This window comes from Callorhinchus milii, unplaced genomic scaffold, assembly GCF_018977255.1.
Source record: "Callorhinchus milii isolate IMCB2004 unplaced genomic scaffold, IMCB_Cmil_1.0 Scaffold5, whole genome shotgun sequence".
Lineage (NCBI taxonomy): Eukaryota > Metazoa > Chordata > Chondrichthyes > Chimaeriformes > Callorhinchidae > Callorhinchus > Callorhinchus milii.
In genome coordinates, this window is record NW_024704746.1 from 62,562,710 (window position 1) to 62,587,242 (window position 24,533).

Below are 24,533 nucleotides of genomic sequence, written 5' to 3' on the forward strand. Positions count from 1 at the left end.
CCCACCATCTACGCTTGGCTCCAGAGCCCCCAGCAGATCAAATTCAAGTTGGCCAATTGATTCGTTGATGGCAATCTTCTAGCCATTGTGCTACAGATCTCCGAAACTCCATCGAGTCTGCTTTGCCCCACCTCCCTCTAAAGTCTGCCCTGTGAAAAGCTGGCCCTGCACCTAAAGCTTAACCAACTGAACTGCCCGGGTTTTAATTAATTAATTTTGACTAAAATAGAAAAGGAACTTACCAGAATGAATAAAAATAGTCGACTTCTTCAATTATTGAATTCAGATCACCTAATTTGGGGACATGTTTCTTGTTGGACCATCTGAGAAAAATGAAAAGGTTGATTTACAATAGTGAGTATCAGATATGCTGCACAAGGCCTAAGTGGTGCTTTTACAAAACAAATTCAGCATAATTATACAATTCGAATCCAAACTGCACAATGCAATATTAATAAACCAAATGGCATAATACATCAGCACGAAAAACAAAGTCTGCACCTTTGGGTCTATTTCCCTAGAACATGTTTGTAGAGTTTAGCAAACTGACCTTGAGTTTTAAAATGTAGGTTTTTAAAAATATCCCAATATAATTGCTATTGTTTACTTCAACCCATGCACAACGCAGCTATTCACAGGACACACATCACATCAGCTTATCATTTGGATTTGTTCTTTCTTACCTGGCATTCCGCTCAAACCCTGCTGAAAAGACCTCAAAGAAGTTATCTTTTGCTTCGCTTTTAGAGGGTATCGTGTTGTCAAATGTGGGATCCACGCTGTCGAATGCGCGACGTTTAATAGGGTCGGAGAGAATTTCATTGGCTGGAAAAGTAAGAAAGCGCTCGTTTAAAAGAATAAAAGGGCAAAATTCTTATCTGAAGGCAACTCGCTCAGAAGCAAAAGTTTCGTGATCAAAAAATCTGATTTGACAAACAAATAGCAGAGTTGGGTTCCAGTGCAGGGAGATTCACCAGCTGTACAGTGATCCACTATGGAAAAAAATCTGAACTTCAGATACATTTTTGTAAGAGGGAAAGAAGGACACACTTCATTCACTTTTACACGTCCACACAAACAGAGTGATTGATTATTCAACAGAATGTACCATGGCAGGTACTCGGACCAAAGCGGAGGAGTGGGGGCGGGGAAGAGAGAGACAAAGGAGGCGTTTTGCTGCAATTCTTTACCTTTTGTAATACACGTGAAATAGTCATTGTCCCCTTCACCAATTTGCTCTCCTGCTGCTTTCCTTTTGTCAGGGTGATGTTTCAGTACCATGGCTTTATCTGAAAGAATACAATAGCCTTAAAATCCCGAGCAGCATTTAGTCCAGTGAATTGATTCTGAGAGAAAAAAAACATTTTAAACATGCAGTTCTGTAGAGATTGTAGTTGTAACCCAGGATTTTACAAAGAGCTGTCACAAGACCAATCGTAATTGTGGGGCAGAGGTGGGGGGGGGGGGCGTGGGGGGTTAGGTGAAGGAAGAACGAAGATTATCTCTCTGATATGTATGATTATGTGAGTTCCAATACAGGGAGATTCACCAGCTGTTTGCACCAGTCTAATGTGAATCTCTCCATCCAATATCTACAGAATCCCACGATCAAGTAGGTAATAATGCATTTCAAATCCAAACCCTGACTGAATCATACGGACTATATGATGCCTGCAGTTACACACAGTACATTTGGCCTGCAGTACTCAGTGACAGGGAAGGTGCTCTCTTGTGAGCCCAAACACGGAGTCAATGTGCACAAAGTCTCTCTTAAACAGCTCCTGTAATTGTGAAGCAATTTCAGCGCAAGTGCTACATGAGCTTAAAGGCGACGAAAGTAGATTCTCCAATTACATTATAAATGAACTGCATTTGATCTAGCGCTGCAAGTCAGAATACCTCAATATTCTTTACACAACGAGTTGCTTTGAAGTATAGTGGCAGTTATGTAGGCAAAGGTGGCAACTAATCTGTACCAGCAAAGTCCCACAGACAGCAATGAGAGAGAGACTGGATGAAAAAAATTAATCTTTTCTGTGAATATGAATCAGGGAGCAATTTAGAATAATCAGACCAATAGATTTACCGTACTAATGGACCAGAGACAACGGGAGTCCAGAAACCCCATGTGTGCTCTGCACATTACCTAAATACATGAACATTTGTACAGGATTTCTAAAAATTGTTGCCAAGGCACAGCAAACAAATGCTCGGATTCGATGATTTTGGCAGTCAAGGAACTTGCCACTTATCCTTCCATTTAAATCCTGAAAAAGCTATTTCTAATGCCAGAGGAAGCAAACTTAAACATTTATTGGAACAATGTCATAACATTTGGTCTTCTTTAAAAAAAACAATTAAAAGAATTACGATTAATATCCCTTCGTTTACTGCTCATTTTTGAAAATTTTCAAATGTTCAAAATAGCAAGTGCTGACGGTATTCTTATCACAAGAATATGGGATTATGTAGCACTTTTCACACAGAATAAATGACTTAAAAGTGATTTGAAGAATATCACTGACTTCGAAGGATAAACGACTGGCAATGCATGAACTCACTTAACTGGCAGTTCAATTGTTACTAGTTTTGAAACCACGATTACTCCCAATTACTTGCTACCAACAGGCTCAGAACTTCTTCATATCAATACTGAAATGAGTGCATTAGCACTCGACATTTTAATAGAATATTTAAGCTTGGATGAAAGATTATATAACTTTCTAAGAAATACTGAAACTCCCTCCAGTTCCAGTTTTTCTTGTGCACTATTTTTCAACTTGAGCATTCGTTGATGACTTTCAAAGAACCTTGCATGGAGAAATTTGCTTGCAAGTAATTGCTTTCAAGTAGAAAAGGCTGCACTGCATATGTAATGGTACAAATAAAGCACTGTGTCTGTATCATACAATCCTACGGAACAGAAGGAGGCAATTGGCCCATCGTGCCTGTGCCAGCTCTTTGTAAAAACTATCCAATTAGTCCCACTCCAATTTTTCCCCATAGCCTTGCAATTTTCTTTTCAACTAAATATCCAATTCCCCATTGAAAGTAATAATTGAATGTGCTCCCACCAGCCTTTCAGGCAGTACAATCCATATTGTAACAACTCGCTAGGTGAAGAAAATTCTCCTCATCACTCCTCTAGTCAATCATCTTGAATCTGTGTTATATTAGAGAAAAGCGTTTTGAAACAGTCAAAAGAGCAGCACTCGTGGAAAAAAAGGCCTTCAATAAGATAATAATAATCCTTACATTTGATATAGCGCTTTTCACGTCACAAAGCACTTCACAGAATATACTGTAAAGTGAATTGCCTGTATATTTGTGGGTGAAACGCGGCAGCCAATTGTGCACAGCAGTGTCCCACAAACAATTGTGGATTGAAAATGACCAATTTATTATTGTTTTGTTTTGGATGGATTATTATTAGGCGTGTGGAGTAAGGAAACTTAACTAAGGTTTCGCCCTGACCTGCCTGGAATTGAACCCAGCTGTCTCGCTTGCAAGGCGAGTGCTCTAACCACTGAGCTACAGGACTCTACAAAATGCAATGAAGGTTTCAACAGGGATGCAACTCTACTCCGTTTACATTTCACCTCTGCCTTCCCAAACAAAGAATAAATGGCTGACAATGTTTCATGAACATAGCGTTCTTTTTAAATATAAAGTGATGCAGTGATTCACATGCCAACCCTTCAAATATAATTAGGTTTCAATACAAATGAAGCTCAACTAACAAGCCTGAGCTCCTTTGAGGTTCAAAATCCCACCAAAGAATCAAGAGAAGGAGGGACTCAAAGGCAGCATATCGTGTCAGTAAAATACTTACGTGCAGCTTTGATTTGCTTCTGTGTGGCTTTATACCTGGAATGCACCAGTCCAAGCACAGCATAATGATCCTGATTCTGTAGAAAGGAGCGAGATACAAATTAAAAGTGAAAATGTTGGGAGAAGGAAATCAAAAGCTTACAGTAATTGGAACTGAAGAAATTGCATGCCACTCTTAACCCCAGGTTGCTGATATTCATTCTACACTGCCTCCGTATATACAACCACAACAGAAACTTCAGCATCATTGCTATTTTATTGAAAATCTTTTCTCCCCATCTCCCCCGAGGACTTTGGCTCAGTTCCAGTATCTCAGGTATGTCTCTGATAGCACAGTCTCTTTTGACAGGGGACAAACCTAAATTACTTCACTGTGCAAACTTCCCAATTAATTTCTGTGCTGTTAAACTGTGAAATACAAATTATACTCTTGGCATGCTTTCCAAACCTCCAGGGAACCAACATCTTTTAACATTCTAACCCCCACCTCGCCTATATCTTATTCCTAAACAGAAGAAGATAAGGTATTAAAAAAGTGCATGTACATCCAGGGCTAGCAATATGTCAGTTCTCATACGTCAATAGAACATAATTTCTCCTTCAATGCCAGCAACAATCTTGTCTGCTTTAAAAATATTATAACAGTTATGGCAGTGTGTGATTTAACAACTTTAGTTGCAGGAAATTGATCATTTTCTGGAGGTGGGAGGGGTAATAATCCCTTATAAAAAACATTTAAGGATCACTCAATCCATGACTGCTTAAGCGTGCGACACTGCTGTGCGCGATTGGCTGCCGTATTTCTTCCACAAAATATAGCCCACACTTTACAGTACATTCTGTGAAGCGCATTGAGACGTCTCAATGACGCGATAAGGCTTTATATCAAATGCGAGGATTATTATTATTTTAAAGACCATAAAAATGGTCGTCTTAGAACCACAAGTAAATAGAACATTGTTAGTAGCTTTTTGGGGATGTTAGAAGGAGTACTAATAGTAATATTAAGAGTGACAAAAAAGTGCAACTGTAAGTACATTAAACACAGCAGGTTCTTTTGATTTGTAGAAGAAGCACTAAATATAATTGTAAGAATGTGTGCGACGGGTTTATATGAAGATAATTATCAAATTACACATAAATATATTTATATTGACTCTTTCATGTCGGGTGGATATCTCAGAAGTGCTTTCACAACTGACTGGGAGATACTATATTAAATGCAAAGATTACTATCATTCACTGCACCTATGAAAACATGTTGGTAGACATAGTTGAAACAGACCTAAATGGTAGTGAGTTGGAGTATCTGAACTTTTCTATCTCTCGCTATTCCAAGATTTGTATGTTTTAAGGCAGTGATAAGAGGTTCAAGATTCAATTCCCCAAAACTATACAAAGGGAGACCTGAAGCAGTTTCATTACAAACATGAAAAACTAATAATAATAACCTTTGCATTAGATATAGTGGCTAGTGGCTTATTCATAATGTGGTTAAGACGTCTCCAAATTTAAAAAAATCAGGAAAAGTACCTTCCAGTCCTTCGGATCAAGTGTTTTCAGTAATGGGTATTCCTCTAGCTGAAGCTCCTCATCTTCTGACTCGGACGAAGATTCCTTCTCCTCTTCCAGCTCATGAAATGAGGCAGACACATTCCTGGCCCTTCGCTTTACGAGTGCTTCAAACCACCTTCCAACCGGTTCCACCTGGTGCTGTACAGAAGCTGCCGATGAAAACAGTGGGGTTGGAAATGCTTTCTTTCATTCAAACCATATCATTCTGCCAATCAAATGCATTTTAAACCCTGAGAAAAGAAATGAGGGTTTTGCTATTCCACAGCAACAAAGGGCTCCAACTGCAGTCTTAAGGAAACTCCCTTGTGGAGTCCTGTAGCTCAGTGGTTAGAGCACTCGCCTCACAAGCGAGAGACCTGGGTTCAATTCCCGGCAGGTCGAAACCTTGGGCAAGTTTCCTTACTCCACACGCCTGGTAATAATCCCTCAGGAAAAAAAACCAATAATAAATTGGTCACTTCAATCCATGACTGTTTGTAGGACACTCCAGTGCGCAATTGGCTGCTGTGTTTCTCCCACAAACATACAGTCAATTCACTTTACAGTATACTCTGTGAAGCGCTTTGAGATGTCTAGAATACGTGAAAAGCGCTATATCAAATGCAAGGATTATTATTATTACACATCAGAGATATCTGTTCACAATCCACCCACAATTGTCATTTCTCAGCCTGCGTTTGTACTGCAGGTTTGCCAGAAAATCAACAGTAGGAATATTCAACAGTTTAGTCATTTTAATAATTTTGAAGAGACAGTCGAATGACCAGATCTTGAACAACACCTGGTTTCAGAGTCCTGCACTAGCGAGTTGCTAAAACTGTTCAGATCTCAACAAACCAGGCTTTCAGCTCTACATTGTTATACTGCTGTCAACAAAGAAGCTTCACTTCGAACGAACAGCACAAATATAGGGTTAGACAAGAGTGCCAACTAAGGTTAAGATGATAATGAATTTGAGGGCAATTTTGTAACAGACCCAATAGTAATGATATGGGTGGGGGGGTGGGGATAGAAGAAGGAGAAGTGAAGAATAGAATAAAATGCTGTAGTCAACAACAATAAATTTAGATTTATATTACGTCTTTCAAGTCGTCAGGACGTTCCAAGCCATAATCAATATCAACTTCAACAATATCATATTTTAAGTGTTTTGTGGCTTTTGATCTAAATGGTCTATTGCTGAATCCTTGTGTTAATAATAGTAATCCTTGCCTTTGATATAGCGTCTTCCAGATGTCTCAAAGCGTTTCACAGAATACACTGTAAAGTGAATTGATTGTATATTTTGTGGGCAAAACGCGGCAGCCGATTGCGCACAGCGGCGTCCCCACAAACAGTCGGAAATTGAACTGACCAAACTTATTATTATTACTAAGTTTTGTTTGAAGGAATTATTACCCGCGGAAAAGCGATCCGCCAATCAACTAACAACCGGGTTCCTACTAACTGCAAGGTAAACAGAGGCACGTGGAGTAAGAAAACTTACCCAATGTTTCACCCTGCCGGGAATCGAACCCAGGTCCTTTCGCTTGTGAGGCGAGATCTCTAACCACTGAGCTACAGGCCTTGCATAAGAACTGCACTAGATATTCTCGTAGAACTTTGCAGAAGAGGTTGGTATTCAATAACAGAAGAGGACAAATTAAGCATTATCGACCAATTTCAATCAACTGCTGCAAAGAGCGATTATTTTATTTTGGTCCTGGAGACAGAAGAAAATGAGGAATAACAAAATTAACAACTGTTCAACCTCTTTTTTTNGCCTTAGAAGCTATAATTATAAATTTGTAGGTTCCCAATCGTGTTACCGACATTAACTTCAAGTACTTTATCAATGAATGCAAGTTGTTGTTGTTGAAATCTAGACTACACTGGTCACTTTACACCAACACCCCTGAGTGCAGAACACTGAACTCCAGTGGAGTTGGACTACATGCCATAGATCATGTATTCTCGCTCATTGCAAACTCATTTTGCTAATGCTCAAAATAAAGGCATCTTCATGTCACCTTTTTATAAACTGTTCCAAACAGCTGTGATAGGATGCAGCAAGGACGCTTTTAGCTTCTCTTCTCCTGGCAGATCAGTTTCGTCAATAATATTCGATGGAGCTCAAAGTTACTAATTCTACCCATTACAACATGGTAGTCGAATAGATTATGCTTTAAGAAAGATCAAACAGATCAGGTCAAACAAAAGATATGTACCTGCTCCTCTAGCCTTAATACCCTGCATTGCTCTCCCACTATCGTGCCAATAAACACGATTTTTACAGTATTTCTGGTAACATTTGCTCCGAGGCGCTCTGTGTGGAGGGCACTAGCTAAATGTAAGTAGTTGTTGATTTCTTACAGTGACTGTCTAATTACTAAGAACCATAGAAATTTACAGCCACGATAGCCATTGGCCCATATTTCTGTGTTGACTTTCTGAAAGAGCTAACCATTTAGTCCCATTCTCCTGCCTCTTCATCCCCTTTTATATTTACCTTCAAATATTTAGCAATTTCCCCATAAAAGCTAATATGGATTCTGCCTCAGCCACTGTTTGAGATAGGGCATTCAAAGCCTTAACAACCCTCTTTCTTAACTTTTTGCCTAAATTTCTGCCGCCTACTTACATAAGAAATGCTAGACGATAAAGACCGAAGTCCATCTAGTTTGCCTTCCACCTTCCTGGTGGTCGCATGTGTATACATCCCAAACTACCTATTTACTAAATCCCATCATGTTATTTTCTAAAATCTTCTAAAAGTCTAATCTGTGTTTGAAAGAATCAACACATTCTGCTTCAACCATCTCCCGAGGGAGTCTGTTCCACAGGTTCACTATTCGCTCACTGAAATAGTGTTTGCGTAACTTGTTCTGAATTTACCCCCCTTCAATCACAGGCCGTGTCCTCTGGTTTTTACTTACTGACTCATTGACCAATGGTCAATAAATAAATAAATAAATAAATAAAGTCTTTACTTTATGAAAACCCTCATAATTTTGAAAGACACTATCAGGTATCCTCTTAACCTCTCCGATTTTCCTCATAAGTAAAACTTATTTCATTGTATGAGATATGCTGCAATATTAATTACAGAATTGGCATAATTACTGTCGAACATGAAAAAACATATTGCAACATACAAGTACTAACTTGCACCTGGCTAAGTTTCTGCTCTTTTCTTTGGTCAGTCAGGAGGCTGCTCTTATCCAACACATTAGGACTACACCTACATGTTAATAGCGCTGGGAAGAAATACCTACAAAAATTGATAATAACTACAATAGTACCAAATTAGAATTGTATAGAATTGAGCTTTTAGAAAATACATATATTTATTAAACTGGAGCATTCCACCTTCGATACGAGTTGGTTAAGCAGTAAAACGGTCAAATTTTCAATCATAACCCATTCAATCATAACCCACCCAGTGGATATCTTTACAATGACTGTTCACAACCAATACAAAAATGAAGCGGGAAGAGGCAAAATCTTATTTTCTGGATTTTGTGTCCATTAAAAGTTTTAATGACATTTAGGCAATCTAACAGAAATTAACAAGGTGCCAAATTAACATTCAGTGGTGTTAAGATCTGTTTGGTTAAATATATTGTATTGAAAGTGTAAAGTTACTCACAAGAATGGTGAATTTTAATATACTGTTCTTACTGGTTGGTAAATAGAGGCGTGTGAGTAAGGAAACTTGCCCAGTGTTTCACCCTGCCTGGGAATCGAACTCAGATCCTCTCGCTTGTGAGTCAAGTGCTCTAACCGCTGAACTACAGGACTCCACATATATTCAGTGAAGCGCTTTGGGACATTTCAACGACGTGATATAATAATAATAATAATAATAATCCTTGCATTTGGTATAGCGCTTTTCACGTCGGGAGGACGTCCCAAAGCGCTTCACAGAACACACTGTAAAGTGAATTGACTGTATATTTGTGGGCGAACGCGGCAGCCAATTGCGCACAGCAATGTCCCACAAACAGTCGTAGATTGAAAATGACCAATTTATTATTGTTTTTGTTTTTTTGGAGGGATTATTATTAGGCTCTGTGTGGAGTAAGGAAACTTGCCCAAGGTTTCGCCCTCTGCCTGGAATTGAACTCAGGTCTCTCGCTTGCAAAGCGAGTGCTCTAACCACTGAGCTACAGGACTCCATATAATGCTACATCAAATCAAGAATTATTATATTATTATTTTACGTGACAGCAACAAAACATGCTACTGGTGTACGCGCCCCTGCTCCCGTTGCCACAAAAAAGTTGGATGCAAAGTGAATGTTTCATGGATACTTCCGATCACCACATGGGGAAACGGGGGTGGTGCAAGAAGAAAGTTCTCCAGATCTACGCGTGAATCACATCAATAAGCAGCAAAAAAAACACACGCGGCATCTCCGGAGCTGCACGCTGCTGGCCACGGGATTGATAATAATCGTAATAATATTAATCCCTTCAAGTAATAAAAAATAATAAATTGGTCACTCAATACACGACTTCGTGTGGGACTCTGCTGCCGGGTTCTTACTTAATTTGTTGGGTGTTTTGCTCACGTTTCACCCACAAAATGTACAGTCAATTCACTGTACAGTGTATTCTGTGAAAGCGCTTTTGAGACGTCTCAAAGACGCGATGAGCAGCTTTATCAAATGTGAGGATTATATTTATCATATCATTATGTCAGCATTTCGTTGAGAAGTCTCAAACGCTTCACAGACTGTACTGCAAAGTGTTAAGTAACTGTGTGTTTTGTGGGGGAGGGGGAGGAAATTGACCGATCAAACAGTAAAAACAAACCAAAGAGTGTGTAAATCAGGCAGTGAAACACACCAAGCGCCTGTGAGGGTAGGGTGGTGGGGTGGCGGGTGAAGAGAGAGAGAATGAGTGAGAATCTCAGCAGAAAATCCCCTCACCTCCCATTTAAATAATAACAACAATAATTACAATAATCCTTTGGATTTGATACCGCACCTTATCATGGGGGCGTCTCAAAGCGCTTCACAGAATACGCTGTAAAGTGTGTTTGACTGTGGGCAAAACGAGGCAGCCAACATCTTAGCACGATCTTCCTCTCCCTCTCACACTCTATCTCCCTCTCTCTCACACTCTATCTCCCTCTCTCTCACACTCTATCTCCCTCTCTCTCACACTCTATCTCCCTCTCTCTCACACACTCTCCCTCTCTCTCACACACTCTCCCTCTCTCTCACACACTCTCCCTCTCTCTCACACTCTATCTCTCTCTCACACTCTATCTCTCTCTCACACTCTATCTCTCCCTCTCTCACACACTCTATCTATTTCCCTCTCTCTCTCACACTCTCCCTCTCACACACTCTCCCTCTCTCTCTCACACACTCTCCCTCTCCCTCCCTCACACTCTCTCCCTCTCTCTCAAACACTCTCCCTCTCTCTCTCACACTCTCCCTCTCTCTCTCACACTCTCCCTCTCTCTCTCACACTCTCCCTCTCTCACTCTATCTCTCTCTCACACTCTATTTCTCTGTCTCTCACACCCTCCCTCTCTCACACTCTGTCTATCTATTTCTCTCTCTCTCTCTCTCTCACACACACACATTCACTCCACTCGACTCACCTGAGAGCGGTTTGAAGACGGCGGTGGCCTGGCCCTCCTCCCGCGCTGCCTCCAGCATCCTCTCCCTCAGCCTCGCCGTCTCCCCTCACCCCCACACCCCACACCCCCCGCACTCTCGCCCTCGAGCGGCCCAACCGGAAACTAAACCCGGAGCCGCCGGTCCGTGACACCGGGGAGTGGGGGGAGAGAAGGGGGAAAAAAAAAGGCCGCGACACTGCCTCCGTTGGTGTGCGAGCGCGCGCGTGTGTGTGTTCGGCCCCGGCTCTCGCTCACTCCTCTCCGCGTGGAGATGACCGACTGACCGACCGGACTGGTCTTGATTGACTGACTGACTGACCGACCCCGACCGGCCTCGCTCGCCCGCTTCCTCGCGACGCACGCACGCACGCACGCGACTCGCGCAATGCGCACGCGACGCACGCGTACTTCCGGCACGTGTTCCTTCCTTTCTTCCCCTCCTCCCACCCGCGGGTCCCACCGCTGAGAGGTTCCGGGCGGCCCGTTTCCGTCGGCCCGAGAGAAAACAAACGTTCCGAGCTCGTGCAGGAAACGCGCAGATCGGGTTGTTTTCGGGGGTTTTATTTTTGGGCGGAATCTAGTATTAAAACAAGTGAAAGGGACGTGGATTTTTAATAGACACACACACACATATATATATATGTGCAAAAAACAAACAAAGGTGAAAGGGTTCGTGCAAGTAGATACTGTGATAGATTTACCCCCCCCCCCACCCCCCGCACAAAAATAAAAGAAGCTCCTGGAAATTTCAAGGTGATGGGTTAGTTGCGTTTACTTATTCCATAGATCATAAGAAAACAGTCCCACGAAAGGACTTGAAGGCAGGGATCTTCAGGCTGATTCACTGGAGAACTGGTGGGTGAGTCTCATGGCTGTGCAGAGTCCAGTGTGGGAGAGAACACGGTTTACTCCAGCGACTTTGCAAATGCAATTTCCTCTCCCCACAATAACCTTCCCACAATAACTCCACCCTCACTCGTACAAAATTATGTGGTCCGTGTTCTCTCCCACACTGGACTCTGCACAGCCATGACACTCACCCACCAGTTCTCCAGTGGATCAGCCTTAAGATCCCTGCATTCAAGTCCTTTCATGGGACTGTTTTCTTATTATCTATGGAATAAGACCTATTCCCCCGCCTCTCTGTACCTTCTGCTCCGATTAATGTATTGCTTGCTCCTCATTCCTTCTATAACCACCATTGCTGACTGAGGCTTGAAGCACCATGGACCTGCCCTCTGGAACTCTCTTCCAAAATCTCTTTGCCTTACTTCCTCTTTCCCAAACCTTCGACATCCTCTTTAAAGCATATCACATCAGCTGTGCCTTTGGTGGTGGACTTTAACTCTCCCTTTCCACTGCTCGATTTACTCTTATTGCATTGTGCAGTGTAAGAGAACCAATTTGAGACGTGCATCCTAAATGAAAGGTGCTACACAGGTGCAGTTTGCCAATGTATATATATATATATATGCATCCAAAGTTCTGACAGCCCTCACGATGATGTGAGCGAAACCCCCGAAGCTTCTTGTTAAAGACTCTGCCCTTTTAACGGTAGAAGTCGTCAGAAAATACAGAGGGGGGTAATTCCTACATCAACCTCTATTCAGAGACCTCCAAACGCGACGGTACGAACATATCACAAAGCCATAGAGGGCTACAGCGCATCAGCAAATCCGAAATGATGGAAAAGTGTTCACGATCTGCTCGAATCGCCGGAGTCCAGTGACTTGACGTTGCAGTCCGTCGTTGGTTAACGTTGTGCCCGCAGCAAAGATGGCGGCGCCAGCACCCCAGCCACGGCGATTGAGGGCTTCACTGATTGCCCGCATCAAAGATGGCAGCGCCAGCATTTCCCCTCCCACCCCGCTGGGTGTACAGCACAACTGAGGGCTCGGCTCTTTTGCCCGTATCAAAGATGGCAGCGCTCGCCGGCAATCTGAGGCAGCGCGCATGCGGGCGAGAGGGCGGGCGGCGCGGTGGCTGCCGGGAGGAGAAGCGGCTTCAAAGTGCTGTGTAATAAGCTCGAGCCGGAGGCCCGGTAACCGCCACAGCCGCCGCCGCCACCACCACCACTATGCCTGACTACCTGGGCACCGACCAGCGCAAAGCTAAAGAGGAGCCGAAGGAGGAAGCCGATAAACCCATCCGAGGTCAGTGGAGTAAAACACCCGGTGGGGCGGAGACTCTGGCGGCGGCGGCGGCGAGTGAGGCGCGAGACGCGAGGCCGCGGAGCTGCTGGAGGCCGGGGACCCGGTCATGACAGACAGCGAAGGCCTCGCCCTCCCCTCCCTCCCTCCCCTCAGCAGAGAGGCCTCGCCTTGGGTCGTGTAAAGAGGGTTCCCTGACTGACTGACTGACTGACTAAAGTCGGGTCACCACAGTGTGGCCTCTTGACCCACTCCCCCCCCCTCCCCCCCTCCCCATTAACACCCCCTCCTTGACGACGACGACGATGACAATAACATTCCTCGTGTTTTGACGATAGCGCCTTCTCGGGGCGTCCGGACGCCTCGGAAGAAGCGCCTCGCGGACGCGCACCGCGCGGTGGGTCGGCGGTGCCGGCGGCGGCGGTGGCGGCGCCGCGCCCGAGCCGGGTTGGCCCTTATGCCCCGCGCCAGGCGCGCCCGCTGGCTGAGCGCCGGGCCTAAGGGACCAGGCCGTCGGGGTCGGTTGGCGGGATCGCTCTTCCTGGGTGGGGGCGCTCCGCTTCCCTTCAGACGGTATAGAATTCGGTGGTCCGCCCCCCCCCCGCCCCCCCGCCCCCCCCCCCCCTCCCCCCCCGCGGCTGTTTGCGAGACGCTGCCGCCTGCAACCGGCGGCCGCGTTTCTCGCGCAGAAGGCGGTTCCCTTCGAGCGTCTCGATGGTGTGACGAGGGGCGCCGTGTGAAACGCGAGGATTATTATTGTTGTTGTTGTTGTTGTTATTTATAGGCAAAGTACGGCAGCCAACGGCGCACGGCGGTGTCCCGCGAACAATCCAGTGGGATGTTTTTCATCCCTCGGGTGCCACCTTATTCTCCCTGTCCCATTTCCCCCCCCCCCCCCCCCAAGGTGTTACTGACGGGGCATCAGCTCAGCTGCCCTTAAATAAAACAGAAGTCGCTGGGAACACTCGGCGGGTCAGGCAGCACATCTATGGAGAAAGGAAAGTGAGTCGACCCTTCGTGGACCCGAAACATTGACTCACTTTCCTTTCTCCACGGATGCTCCACGGATGCTGCCTGACCCGCCGAGTGTTCCCAGCGACTTCTGTTTTTTGTTTCGGATCTCCAGCATTTGCAGTATTTTGCGTTTTTGTTTCATCAGCTACTCTTGTCGGGAGACTGTTCCACGTACCACACACAGCGAAGGCCATTCATTTATATTGTAGTGATTGCCTTTTGTATCTGAAGATGGCCATTCACACAGTGCGGTTTTGTTTATAGTATAGAAGCTGTAGGTTGCGCAGCAAACATATGCAAGCGGTGTAACCTGGTATCAAGGAATGTCCGAGAAGGCCAGACCATTTGCTAACCGAACTGGGAAAAAACAATATCCCCGGAAAGCGATCCGGCAATCGACTAACGACCAGGTTTCTACTTACTGCCAAGTAAACAGAGGCGTGTGGAGTCAGGAAACGTGCCCAAGGTTTTGCCCTGCCCGGGAATCGAACCCAGGCCCACTCAAATGTGAGGCGAGCGCGTTAATCGCTATTTATATGGAGCCCCTGTTATAGGGTAGGGGTGTCAAAGATTTGACTGCAGGGATGATATCTGGCAGCCCACCCAGTAGTTTCCAAAATTGTATTGATATACTATACTGCACTCAATTTCTTCTTTAAACCGACTCTCTGGTTTTTAATACAAGACGTTTATTAAAACCTATGCATTCTGCACAGCTCACATCATGTATATAATGAATTATGTATAAGATTTTATGGTATGACCCACCAAATGAACATGTTAACTTAAATGGCCCTTGTCAGCAGCGTTTGGAGGGACAATGGATACTGGGATTCTTCCTATTTGGCTTCTCTTAACTCTGTCACCCAAAGCCCTAATAGATAGGGTGATCCTAGCGAGACAAGCTTGGCAGACAGCGTTTGCAGCAGCAAGATGCTTTTTTTAGCTCGTTAAACTCTTGGCAACCTACGTCTAAAACTTTGCAGGATGAGGTGAGCAGGGTGCATCGCTCCTGAGAGAAAATGCGCATCCACTCCAGAGAAAGGGATATTTCCCTGCATATGTTGGAAGTCGATTCGATAACAACTTTTAAGAGAGAACTAGATAATTATTTGGGGAGGACAAGTTTGCAAGGCTATGGGGAGAGAACGTGGCAGTTGGATTGATTTGGACAGCTCTTTTCAAAGAGCCGGCACAGACACGATGGGCCGAATGGCCTCCGTCTGTGCTGTATGATTCTATGATTCTGTCATGCAGAATCTATCATACAGTTTGGTTTGGATTCTCTTTAGGCAGTTGGTTTCTTTGTGTCATACATCTGTGAGTGAGGGTTTGTTTGTGTATGTAGAATTTTTAAGCGTGTAAAAAAAAACACACATAAGAAACCATAAATCAACTAGTTTTCATAAAGTAATAAATCAGTTACAAAATACAAATTGTTTCCATTTTTGGAGGCCCAAAATTTCTATGTAGACTCCCAACACACATCAACACTGTACTGAGCAGCCCACCGGCCCACATCTGACCATCGAAAAGGCCGTCAGTACACTGACAGGACTTAAAAAGAGTGGCTACATTACTAAATGTATTATTACATTACATTATTAAAAAGAGTGATTACTGATAGGTTGTTGCTCTATGTGGTTTATTATGAAAATCGGTCTGGACTGTTCCAGGGTGGTTGTTGACTGCAGGTGTTTGCTGAAAAGAGGTAGTTACTTTAACATGTTTTGATTGCAATTGCATTGAGGTCCGGGTCCTTCTTTTGGGAGTGAATAGCTAGTAACAGTTCTGAGAAAAGTTTAACTGAAGTTTAATTTTGATAAAATACAACCTGAAAAAAATAGTTTTACTAAATAATTTAGAAATTTATGAAAAACTTTTCTCTAAAAGGTTTGTACATTTTTGAGGACTCGTGTACCAGATATGATTAATTTCTAATTGTGTTTTTTTTCCTGCTTGATTACAGCTTTGGATGAAGGGGACATTGCCCTCCTCAAGACCTATGTAAGTACAAAACCAATGTTAAGTTGGTTCTGTTATAACACTTCAAAATTTCAGACATAAAATTACACAGGATTCTCTGGGTCCAAAGCATTGGGCATCAGTTCATATAAATTTAGATGTAAATATTTGGAAATCTATTTTTTTAAAAAAAACACTTAATTTGCTGAAGGTTCAGCCAGTTAATTTGATCATGAATGCTAAGTTATGAAATTTATGTAATTTTTCTATTTCAAAAGGGGGCTAAATCCATTATGGTTCTTGTTCCTGATTAGTATGCAGTGATCCATTTCGGAAGTGGGTTTTTGTGCAAAATTAGAAATCATTGCGGGGGCTGTTTGTTGCAACTTTTTTGTGGTCTGATTGTATTTCCATATGTAACAATGGAACATCACACTGACCAAACCTAACATTTAAATTAATTACTGGTTACTGGCTACTCTTATGAAAGAGGTGTAACCAATAATAATAACCCTTGCATTTGACCATTGTGGTGCTGGGTTTATTTTTCAGGGCCAGAGTACATATTCCAGACAAATCAAACAGGTGGAGGATGACATCCAGCAGCTTCTCAAGAAAATCAATGAGCTGACAGGTACATGTGATTTTATAAAGTCCATTCGAGATTCAATTTGACAAATAGTGTTTATGTACAATCTTGAGGTCATAATTCAATTAAAGATGCATGACAATTGGCCGCTGCGTTTTGCCCACAAAATATACAGTCAATTCTACGAAGCACTTTGAGTTGTCTTGAAGATGAGATAAGGTTCTATATCAAATAATAATAATAATCCTTGCATTATATAGATCAAATGCAAGGATTACTATTATTTGCCGATATGTATACACACAAACGTACATCACAAAATCATGACAAGTTCAGATGAAGAAGGCCTTTTCACCTATATGATCTCATCCTTCCAGAAAAAAAAACACCTTACCATACTCCCATTACAGAATCGAGCGGTTTCTTGAATGTCTAGGATCCTGCAGCCCTTCCTGGCAAACCGTTACCTTTGTTAATTGTCCTCTTTAATGGAGAGGTTTTTCTGTGGGCTGATCATTTGGACAGATGTTTGATTAATCCAGGTGTGTGTCCAGATGTATTCCTTAATATTAGAGCTTCAAAAAGGCTTGTCCTTCGCAGAGTATCTGATATCTACTAGAATTGTTTGAAATGAAGACTGACTAAATGGAGTTCTTAATGACTGAATCCTTTGTGTAGGTATTAAGGAGTCGGACACAGGTCTGGCTCCTCCAGCATTGTGGGACCTGGCAGCAGACAAGCAGACACTTCAGAGTGAGCAGCCATTACAGGTTGCAAGGTACGGATTCTAAAATATTGCACATTAAACTAAATATCCTTCTGGGCTGTCCCATTTGGGCTTTAAGCAGCAAGAAAGCTTCACGTACTGATTTCACTGTATGTACTCTCTGAGCACAGTTACCTGAAACAGTCTCATTTAAATCTTGATAAGGAAAACAAAGGCTAGAAGACTTGTGTTCCATAATAGGACTTGCCTTGTATACCAATGGGAGTTCTTCTGTTACCCTGTTCTAAAATTAAGATAGCTGTTTTTCCCCGCACACTTTTCTAAGTTTCCTAGTAACTCTACCTCATTCTTAAATCGCATGCATTGAGCAAAAAGTGCTTCTCTGGACTTTATCCTATAATTTGTGGAAATTTTATTCTCTTGTGAGGAGGCAGAGAGTTTGCACCTTTGTCCCTCAGTTGCTTTGTTCTTGATCTCTGTTTCGAGTGTATAATGTGTGGGCACATTAACAAATCGCTTCACTTTTTCCTCTTTGCAGATGTACAAAAATCATCAATGCAGATTCAGAGGATCCCAAGTATATCATCAATGTGAAGCAGTTTGCAAAATTTGTGGTTGATTTGAGCGACCAAGTGGCTCCCACGGACATTGAGGAGGGAATGAGAGTTGGGTACGGACCGAATTTATAACTTGCACGACTCTTGAAGACTTCTCGGTATTTGTTTAGTAAATTCTAAGCACTCTGAGTCGTTGCCTCGTGTGAAGGGCGCTCTGTAATATTTAATGAAAAGTAACTGAGCCAGGGTAGCTTCAGACTAATCTTATTTTTTGTTTTCCCTTCACATCTGTCTGTAATTAAATATTCAACACAACTTACTAGAAATGTTTTGAATTTCAGTGTGGATCGAAATAAGTACCAGATCCATATTCCATTGCCTCCAAAGATTGATCCCACTGTGACTATGATGCAGGTAAATCCATTTTGCGATGCTGTATTTCATGTGGTACTGGGATTTATTGAAGCATTACAATGATTACAATTCTAATTCTTCAGACTAATAATTTGACTGCGCTGGTGAAATGCTACATTTACACTCCCTCCCTAAGGTACATCTCAAAACATAAGCTCTTTTGGCCTTGCTTTCGTTAATCTTTCCTCACCTCTCTCAACTCTAGTACCTGGGAGGAATTGTTGAGAACTTTCGGGCCTCTTCCCACCGTGAAAAGCGCTGTATGAGTGTATTGTACTCAAATGAACATTTTTAATTGATTCGAGCAACTCTTGCTGCTGTGCACCTTTCAGGTGGAGGAGAAGCCAGATGTGACCTACAGCGATGTTGGTGGATGCAAAGAGCAGATAGAAAAACTGAGAGAAGTGGTGGAGACACCTTTGCTGCACGTAAGTTGATGTTCAGCATAACAGTATTGTATTGATTAAAGAATTATGGTGCTCAGTCTGCTACATTGGCTGCTTTGGGCAAGGTTTGAATATGTTCCTTCAAGTCATAAATAAATTTGAGCAAGGATCTTATTTGGAGCATCCATCTTATTCTCGAGACTGAAGTGATCGTAACATTGAGCATATAAATAACGAGGCCTTTGTGTATTTAACTATTTTGTGTATTTACTGTGTTTTTTTTAAATTGTTGCTGAGAATTTGTCTTGTTTTTTTCTAAGTATTTAGAGTGATCAGGTCACACGGTAGTAGTGAATGCAAGTATTATTATTAACTATTCATTGCCTTCTGTGTTACAGCCAGAGAGTTTTGTTAACCTAGGCATTGAGCCACCAAAGGGAGTCCTGCTGTTTGGGCCACCTGGAACTGGGAAAACTCTGTGTGCCCGAGCCGTAGCCAATAGGACTGACGCCTGCTTCATCAGAGTAATTGGCTCTGAGCTGGTCCAGAAGTATGTCGGAGAGGTAAAGTCAAACATCATTTAAATACATTTATTCACAGGTTTCTATTCTTCTGATGCTTCTTTTCTGCAGAAAATGGTTACATTTACCAATTACTTTTTATGTTGGATTTAAATGCAAAATCCATCCCTTCAGGCTTGAGGCCAATACAAAGATTTAACAAATGTCTTCTCTGCCTGTCTTTCTTGGATGGAGTTGGAAAAGTCTCTATAAAGATCCCAGTGTGTGTGTGTCCACAGGAGGCACTCCCTAGTAATCACATAACTGGGTTGTAATATGTCAGCCTGACTCAATTAGTATCACCTTCACCTCTGAATCAGAAGCTTGTGGGTTCAAGCACCACATTGTGCTGTGTTGAACGGATGCAAGAGCTGTGGGCAGTACTTCCTAAAACTATTAGGAAGTTTTGTACTTAAATCTTAACTGTACCAGACATTGTCATAATATAAATGAATACAATTATTTATCAAATCTAGGGCGCTCGGATGGTTCGTGAACTTTTTGAGATGGCCAGAACCAAGAAAGCGTGTTTGATATTCTTTGATGAGATTGATGCGATTGGAGGTATATTTACTTATGTATATTTTATGTTTGGGGAAATTTCAATGGCAATTTACAGGTTTTCTATACATGAAAAAAAGTGATTTCCATTAGGAATAAATGATGAATAAAATGGTTGTGGTAGAACATAGAACACACCTGGAAGCAATTTATTTTCCAATCAGTTGAAGTTGCACCAAGTTTAGTTTTTTTTTCCTTCAGTGAAATTTAATAGAAACCAAACATGTAATAGTCTGGTTCAGATTTTCAGTCAGTAATTTTTTTTATGGTAATTTTCTGGAACATTTTGAATGTATTTGGTAAATACACATAGCCCTGTCATTAAGTGTAGAGAGTAAATGGTTTAATTAGATTTCTCTCTTTTTAAGAAAAATCTGCAAGAAGCAAAATCTATTTCAGGTCCGTGTCCTCCATAGTTTATGGGCTGAGGGTTTATATGTATGTTTTAATTAGTTTTTGTAATCTGAAATCACTCTTTCTTTCACTGTAGTTACACACTAAAACTATCATGTGAAATTCCACTCTCTAGTTAGGTTAGACATGTCTGGCAAGCTGTCCCTGACAATTTGCATGTCCAACTAGGACCACCCTAACCCATTAGGGTTTTGACTTGGTATATACAATTATGCATTTATGGGTAACTGGGGAAATCCCATAATAAGGCAGGCTGCTAAAATTATGACTTTGCCAGTCATTACCTCTTTACTTCTTTGCAGGGAAATAATGTACTATTTATATCAGTGTCACTTTTTGTACTGTTTGAAACTTATTGAAAGGTGTGTTTGTACTTAACGTAATGTATTTCTCTCCCGAGGTGCTCGGTTTGATGATGGTGCTGGTGGTGACAATGAGGTGCAGCGCACAATGCTGGAGCTCATTAACCAACTTGATGGTTTTGATCCCAGAGGCAACATCAAAGTACTGATGGCAACAAACAGGCCTGACACACTGGATCCAGCTTTAATGAGGCCCGGCCGTTTAGACAGGAAAATTGAATTTAGTTTGCCAGATCTCGAGGTACGGAAATACTTTGCAAAACCTATTTGGAATAGTGAGTAATAAATGCGATTTCTGTTTCTGCTCTTTATCTAGTGGAGGCTCAGATCTGCAACTTCTTAATGTTAAATGACTAAATAGTAACTGTCCTACTGGGGAGAGAGGTAGTTAGGGTCTGCTTGAGGCTGAGCTTGTAATATTGGAATCGAGTCAACCCTTTATGGTAGTACAGTTTCTGAGCCAGTTGGGTCTGTAGTATTCCCAAGGAACTCGGCTAAATGCAGTCATTGCATTTTACAATATCCTGTGAAGCGCTTTGAGATATCCTCCTGACGAGAAAGGCACTACAATCAAAAGGATTCTTCTTCTCGTACAAATGTATCTATGGCAACAGAAGTGATCAAAACTGTAAATTGGAACCACTTCTAACGCAGAAACGTTTATTTCACAGAAACGTTTATTTCTGTCTGTGTTACAAAGAGATAAATGATGTACAATGTTTGATTCATATGAAGCCAATGACTTCTTACCGTTTCAGGGTCGAACTCACATATTTAAGATCCACGCCCGATCCATGAGCGTGGAAAGGGACATAAGATTTGAATTGCTGGCTCGACTGTGTCCAAATAGCACAGGTAAGGCTAATCGATGCATACTTTTAAATTATAATTGCTTTAATTATTTCTACACCTTAGGCAAATTTTCTTAATTCACCTGCCTCTGTTTACCCAGCAGTAACTAGGATCCTGGTTTTTAGATGATTGGCAGATCGTTTTCCAGGGGTAATAATCCCTTTTATTAAAAAAAGGTGGTCACTCAATCCATGACTGTTTGTGGGACACATTGCCTGTTAAATTGGCTGCTGTGTTTCGCCCACAAAATATAGTCAGTTCACTTTATAGTATGCACTTACAGTATGAAGTGCTTTGAGATGTCTCAACAATGTGATAAGATGATATATTAAATGCAAGGATTACATGATTCATTGAATATTTGCCATTGATGATAAAACTATGGGCTTGATTGGCATCCTTGTGCTGTTAAGAATCTGCTGGTTCCACTGTGTTTGAGAGACAGGGCAGTCATGTAGGAGAGCATCTTGCTTTGAATCCAGTTGTGGGTTGAAACTCTATCTGCCTTGTAGGATCTTGAGTGACATTCATTCGGACAGTTGCAACCCTGATGGCCATAATTCAAATTGATCGCTGATACATGGAGGGTTTTACTGTGTGTCCTCCTCAAGCTGTGCCCATCCTATTAATGCTTGTTGCTGATATTGAATGGATTTGGTTAGCCATCAGTGAAAACCACCGCCTTGATGAAGGCTAACATTCCCTCTAAATGTTTAATGAACTCCCAGTGCCTGTTAAATGAAGAGTAAAGGTAAGGTGAGATCCATCTGTGTTGGTTTGATGGAGAAGAAACTATAATTGTTGATCCTTCTGTGCAGGGGCTGAGATCCGCAGTGTGTGCACGGAAGCTGGAATGTTTGCTATCAGAGCTCGTCGGAAAATCGCCACCGAGAAAGATTTCTTGGAAGCTGTGAACAAAGTTATCAAGTCCTACGCCAAGTTCAGTGCTACACCAAGATACATGACCTACAACTAACTTGACAATGGTTGTTTATCTTCCATCAGTGTATATTTGCATTCTGTAGCTTGTTTGTGCTTTTGAGTAGCTAACAATTGTGAAACAAGCTTTGATTTAAGACATTCAGAGCCAGTTGTTTCCACTATTAAGCTCTATTATAGAAATAAAAACAAATAAATAAATCAAATGCTTCAGTCTGATGATTGGCAGGTAGAAATTAAGAAAATGTATGGTATGCAATTTAATTGTGTATATATAACCAGTGCATATTTTCTTAAAAATGGTAGTTTGAGTGGTCTCATTTCAAACATAATTCAAATAGTCAATTCCTGCCTAACTAGACTTCAAGTATCTGGGACTTGGACTTAGCTGGACCGACATTATAACTATTCCAAACTGCTGTGAGCCTGACCTTCCTAGCACATCCCCACTCCACACGGCCCACAGCTGTCTGTATATTTTTGGAATTCTTTTATTTTAAATGTTAAGAGGATTTATTTTTACTGATTAAATGTTGGGTAGGATTCACAGGGTTATTTTATTGATATCTATTTTAAATGCATTGGCACTTAGCTAGAGTCCATAGCTCAGTGGTTAGAGCACTCGCCTCGCGAGCGAGAGATGTCGGTTTGCTTTCTTGCAGGGTGAAATCTTGGGCAAGTTTCCTTACTCCACATGCCTGATAATAATCCTTCAAGAAAAAAAAAGTAATAAATTGGTCACTTCAATCCCCGACTGTTTGTGGGATGCTGCTGTGCGCAAATGGCTGCCATGTTTTGCCCACAAATAGTCGATTCACTTTACAGTATATTCTGTGAAGCGCTTGGAGATGTCTCGAAGAAGTGAAAAGTGCTATATAGAATGCAAGGATTATTATTATTAGCTGGAAAATCCAGCAAGCTGGGCAATTGCCAACCATCCTCTTCCTTTGAGCTGGGGGTCGAGTGTGCAGCTAATAATTTTTTTTTAGATTGGAACTCAGACCTTTCTGAAAAGAAGTTTAAATTTTCATCAGGATTCTCACCAGAAGAGTTAAAGAGCTAGAATAAACTTTCAGGCTGGTTATTGAAACATGGATTGCTTTGCAATAGTGGCTTGTATGGCCACATCTTCTCCCCCCCCCCCCCCAGGTAAAATAACGTCCTTATTCCTTATATTTACAAGGAAATAAATTGTGCTCAGACCAAATCAGCCATCTGCCCCCTTTTACATTACAATCTTTTTAAAAAGAAAATAGCCAAGTGGAGTCAACAGTCCGGGGGGAGGCAGAAAACCAGGACATCCAACAACTGGCGATTGTGTAGTGCCCCCTCACGCAGGTTACCACCCCAGGGCGCTTGACAGCAGTGGAGGATAACACTGAGCCTGGATAAGGTGACCATAACCATGGTCGAAGAGAAAGGACTTCAGGCGCGAGTTGAAACTGGGGAAGGCGGGGGCAAGGTGGAGGGCTTGAGGGAGAGTGTTCCAGGCGCAGTAGCTGAAAGCACGACCCACGATGGTGGAACGGAGGCCGTCCAAACCAAACATCTGAAAGGAAAACTAATTTTTAAATTAAAAAAATTGTAAATTGCTCCATTAATTTTTCTGTTAAATGCAAACCATTTAAGTAATGTCGTGCAAACAGCTCAAAGTAATAAGTGCACAAGGTGTACATGTCTATTTTAACCATCAGATGGCGCAAAATGTTTTCTGATTAAGTCTTATCCACGTGCGATGCTGCAAATAAATTTAAAAGTAAAATATTTGTCAGGCTTTTCTACTCGTTTATTTTTCGTCAGCTCCAGACTGCCATAGAGTGACTCGATTTGGACATTCTGTTGCCAAGTATGTCACCTTGAAGCCAACTCGACTCCAAGGAGGATAGTCAATAATTGGGTCATATACTCAAAAAAAAGGTTTCCGACACCTTTTCATGGCACAAATTTGTGGAAAACAATTGCAAATGTGTACAATGCAATGTCTTGTACATGTACAAAGTATTATTCATTAATTTAAAATGGAA

At 42.0% G+C, this 24,533-nt stretch overlaps 2 protein-coding genes and 1 non-coding gene across 3 annotated transcripts in view; 2 read left to right on the forward strand and 1 right to left on the reverse strand.

Annotated features, from left to right (window-relative positions):
* Positions 1-11,108, reverse strand: part of dnajc2 (DnaJ (Hsp40) homolog, subfamily C, member 2) — a 23,486-nt gene extending 12,378 nt beyond the window's left edge. The window contains exons 1-6 of the mRNA XM_042335093.1: positions 11,002-11,108; positions 5,365-5,555; positions 3,833-3,908; positions 1,191-1,289; positions 684-825; positions 243-323 (exon numbers count right to left, since the gene is read on the reverse strand). Of these exons, the coding sequence (XP_042191027.1) occupies positions 243-323; positions 684-825; positions 1,191-1,289; positions 3,833-3,908; positions 5,365-5,555; positions 11,002-11,059 (647 nt within the window). The 5' untranslated portion in view covers positions 11,060-11,108. The remainder of the gene's footprint in view (positions 1-242; positions 324-683; positions 826-1,190; positions 1,290-3,832; positions 3,909-5,364; positions 5,556-11,001) is intronic.
* Positions 5,716-5,787, forward strand: trnav-cac. The gene has a single exon. It is a non-coding gene; the product is annotated as a tRNA-Val (tRNA).
* Positions 11,109-12,931: 1,823 nt separating the features above from the next.
* On the forward strand, positions 12,932-22,707 carry psmc2 (proteasome 26S subunit, ATPase 2). Its single transcript, NM_001292181.1, is given in 12 exon segments — positions 12,932-13,172; positions 16,153-16,190; positions 16,701-16,782; positions 17,416-17,515; positions 18,003-18,134; positions 18,363-18,435; positions 18,768-18,863; positions 19,220-19,384; positions 19,858-19,945; positions 20,757-20,959; positions 21,477-21,573; positions 22,389-22,707. Coding segments are annotated over 12 exon segments (1,308 nt in total). The 5' UTR covers positions 12,932-13,096; the 3' UTR covers positions 22,547-22,707.
* Positions 22,708-24,533: the final 1,826 nt, after the last annotated feature.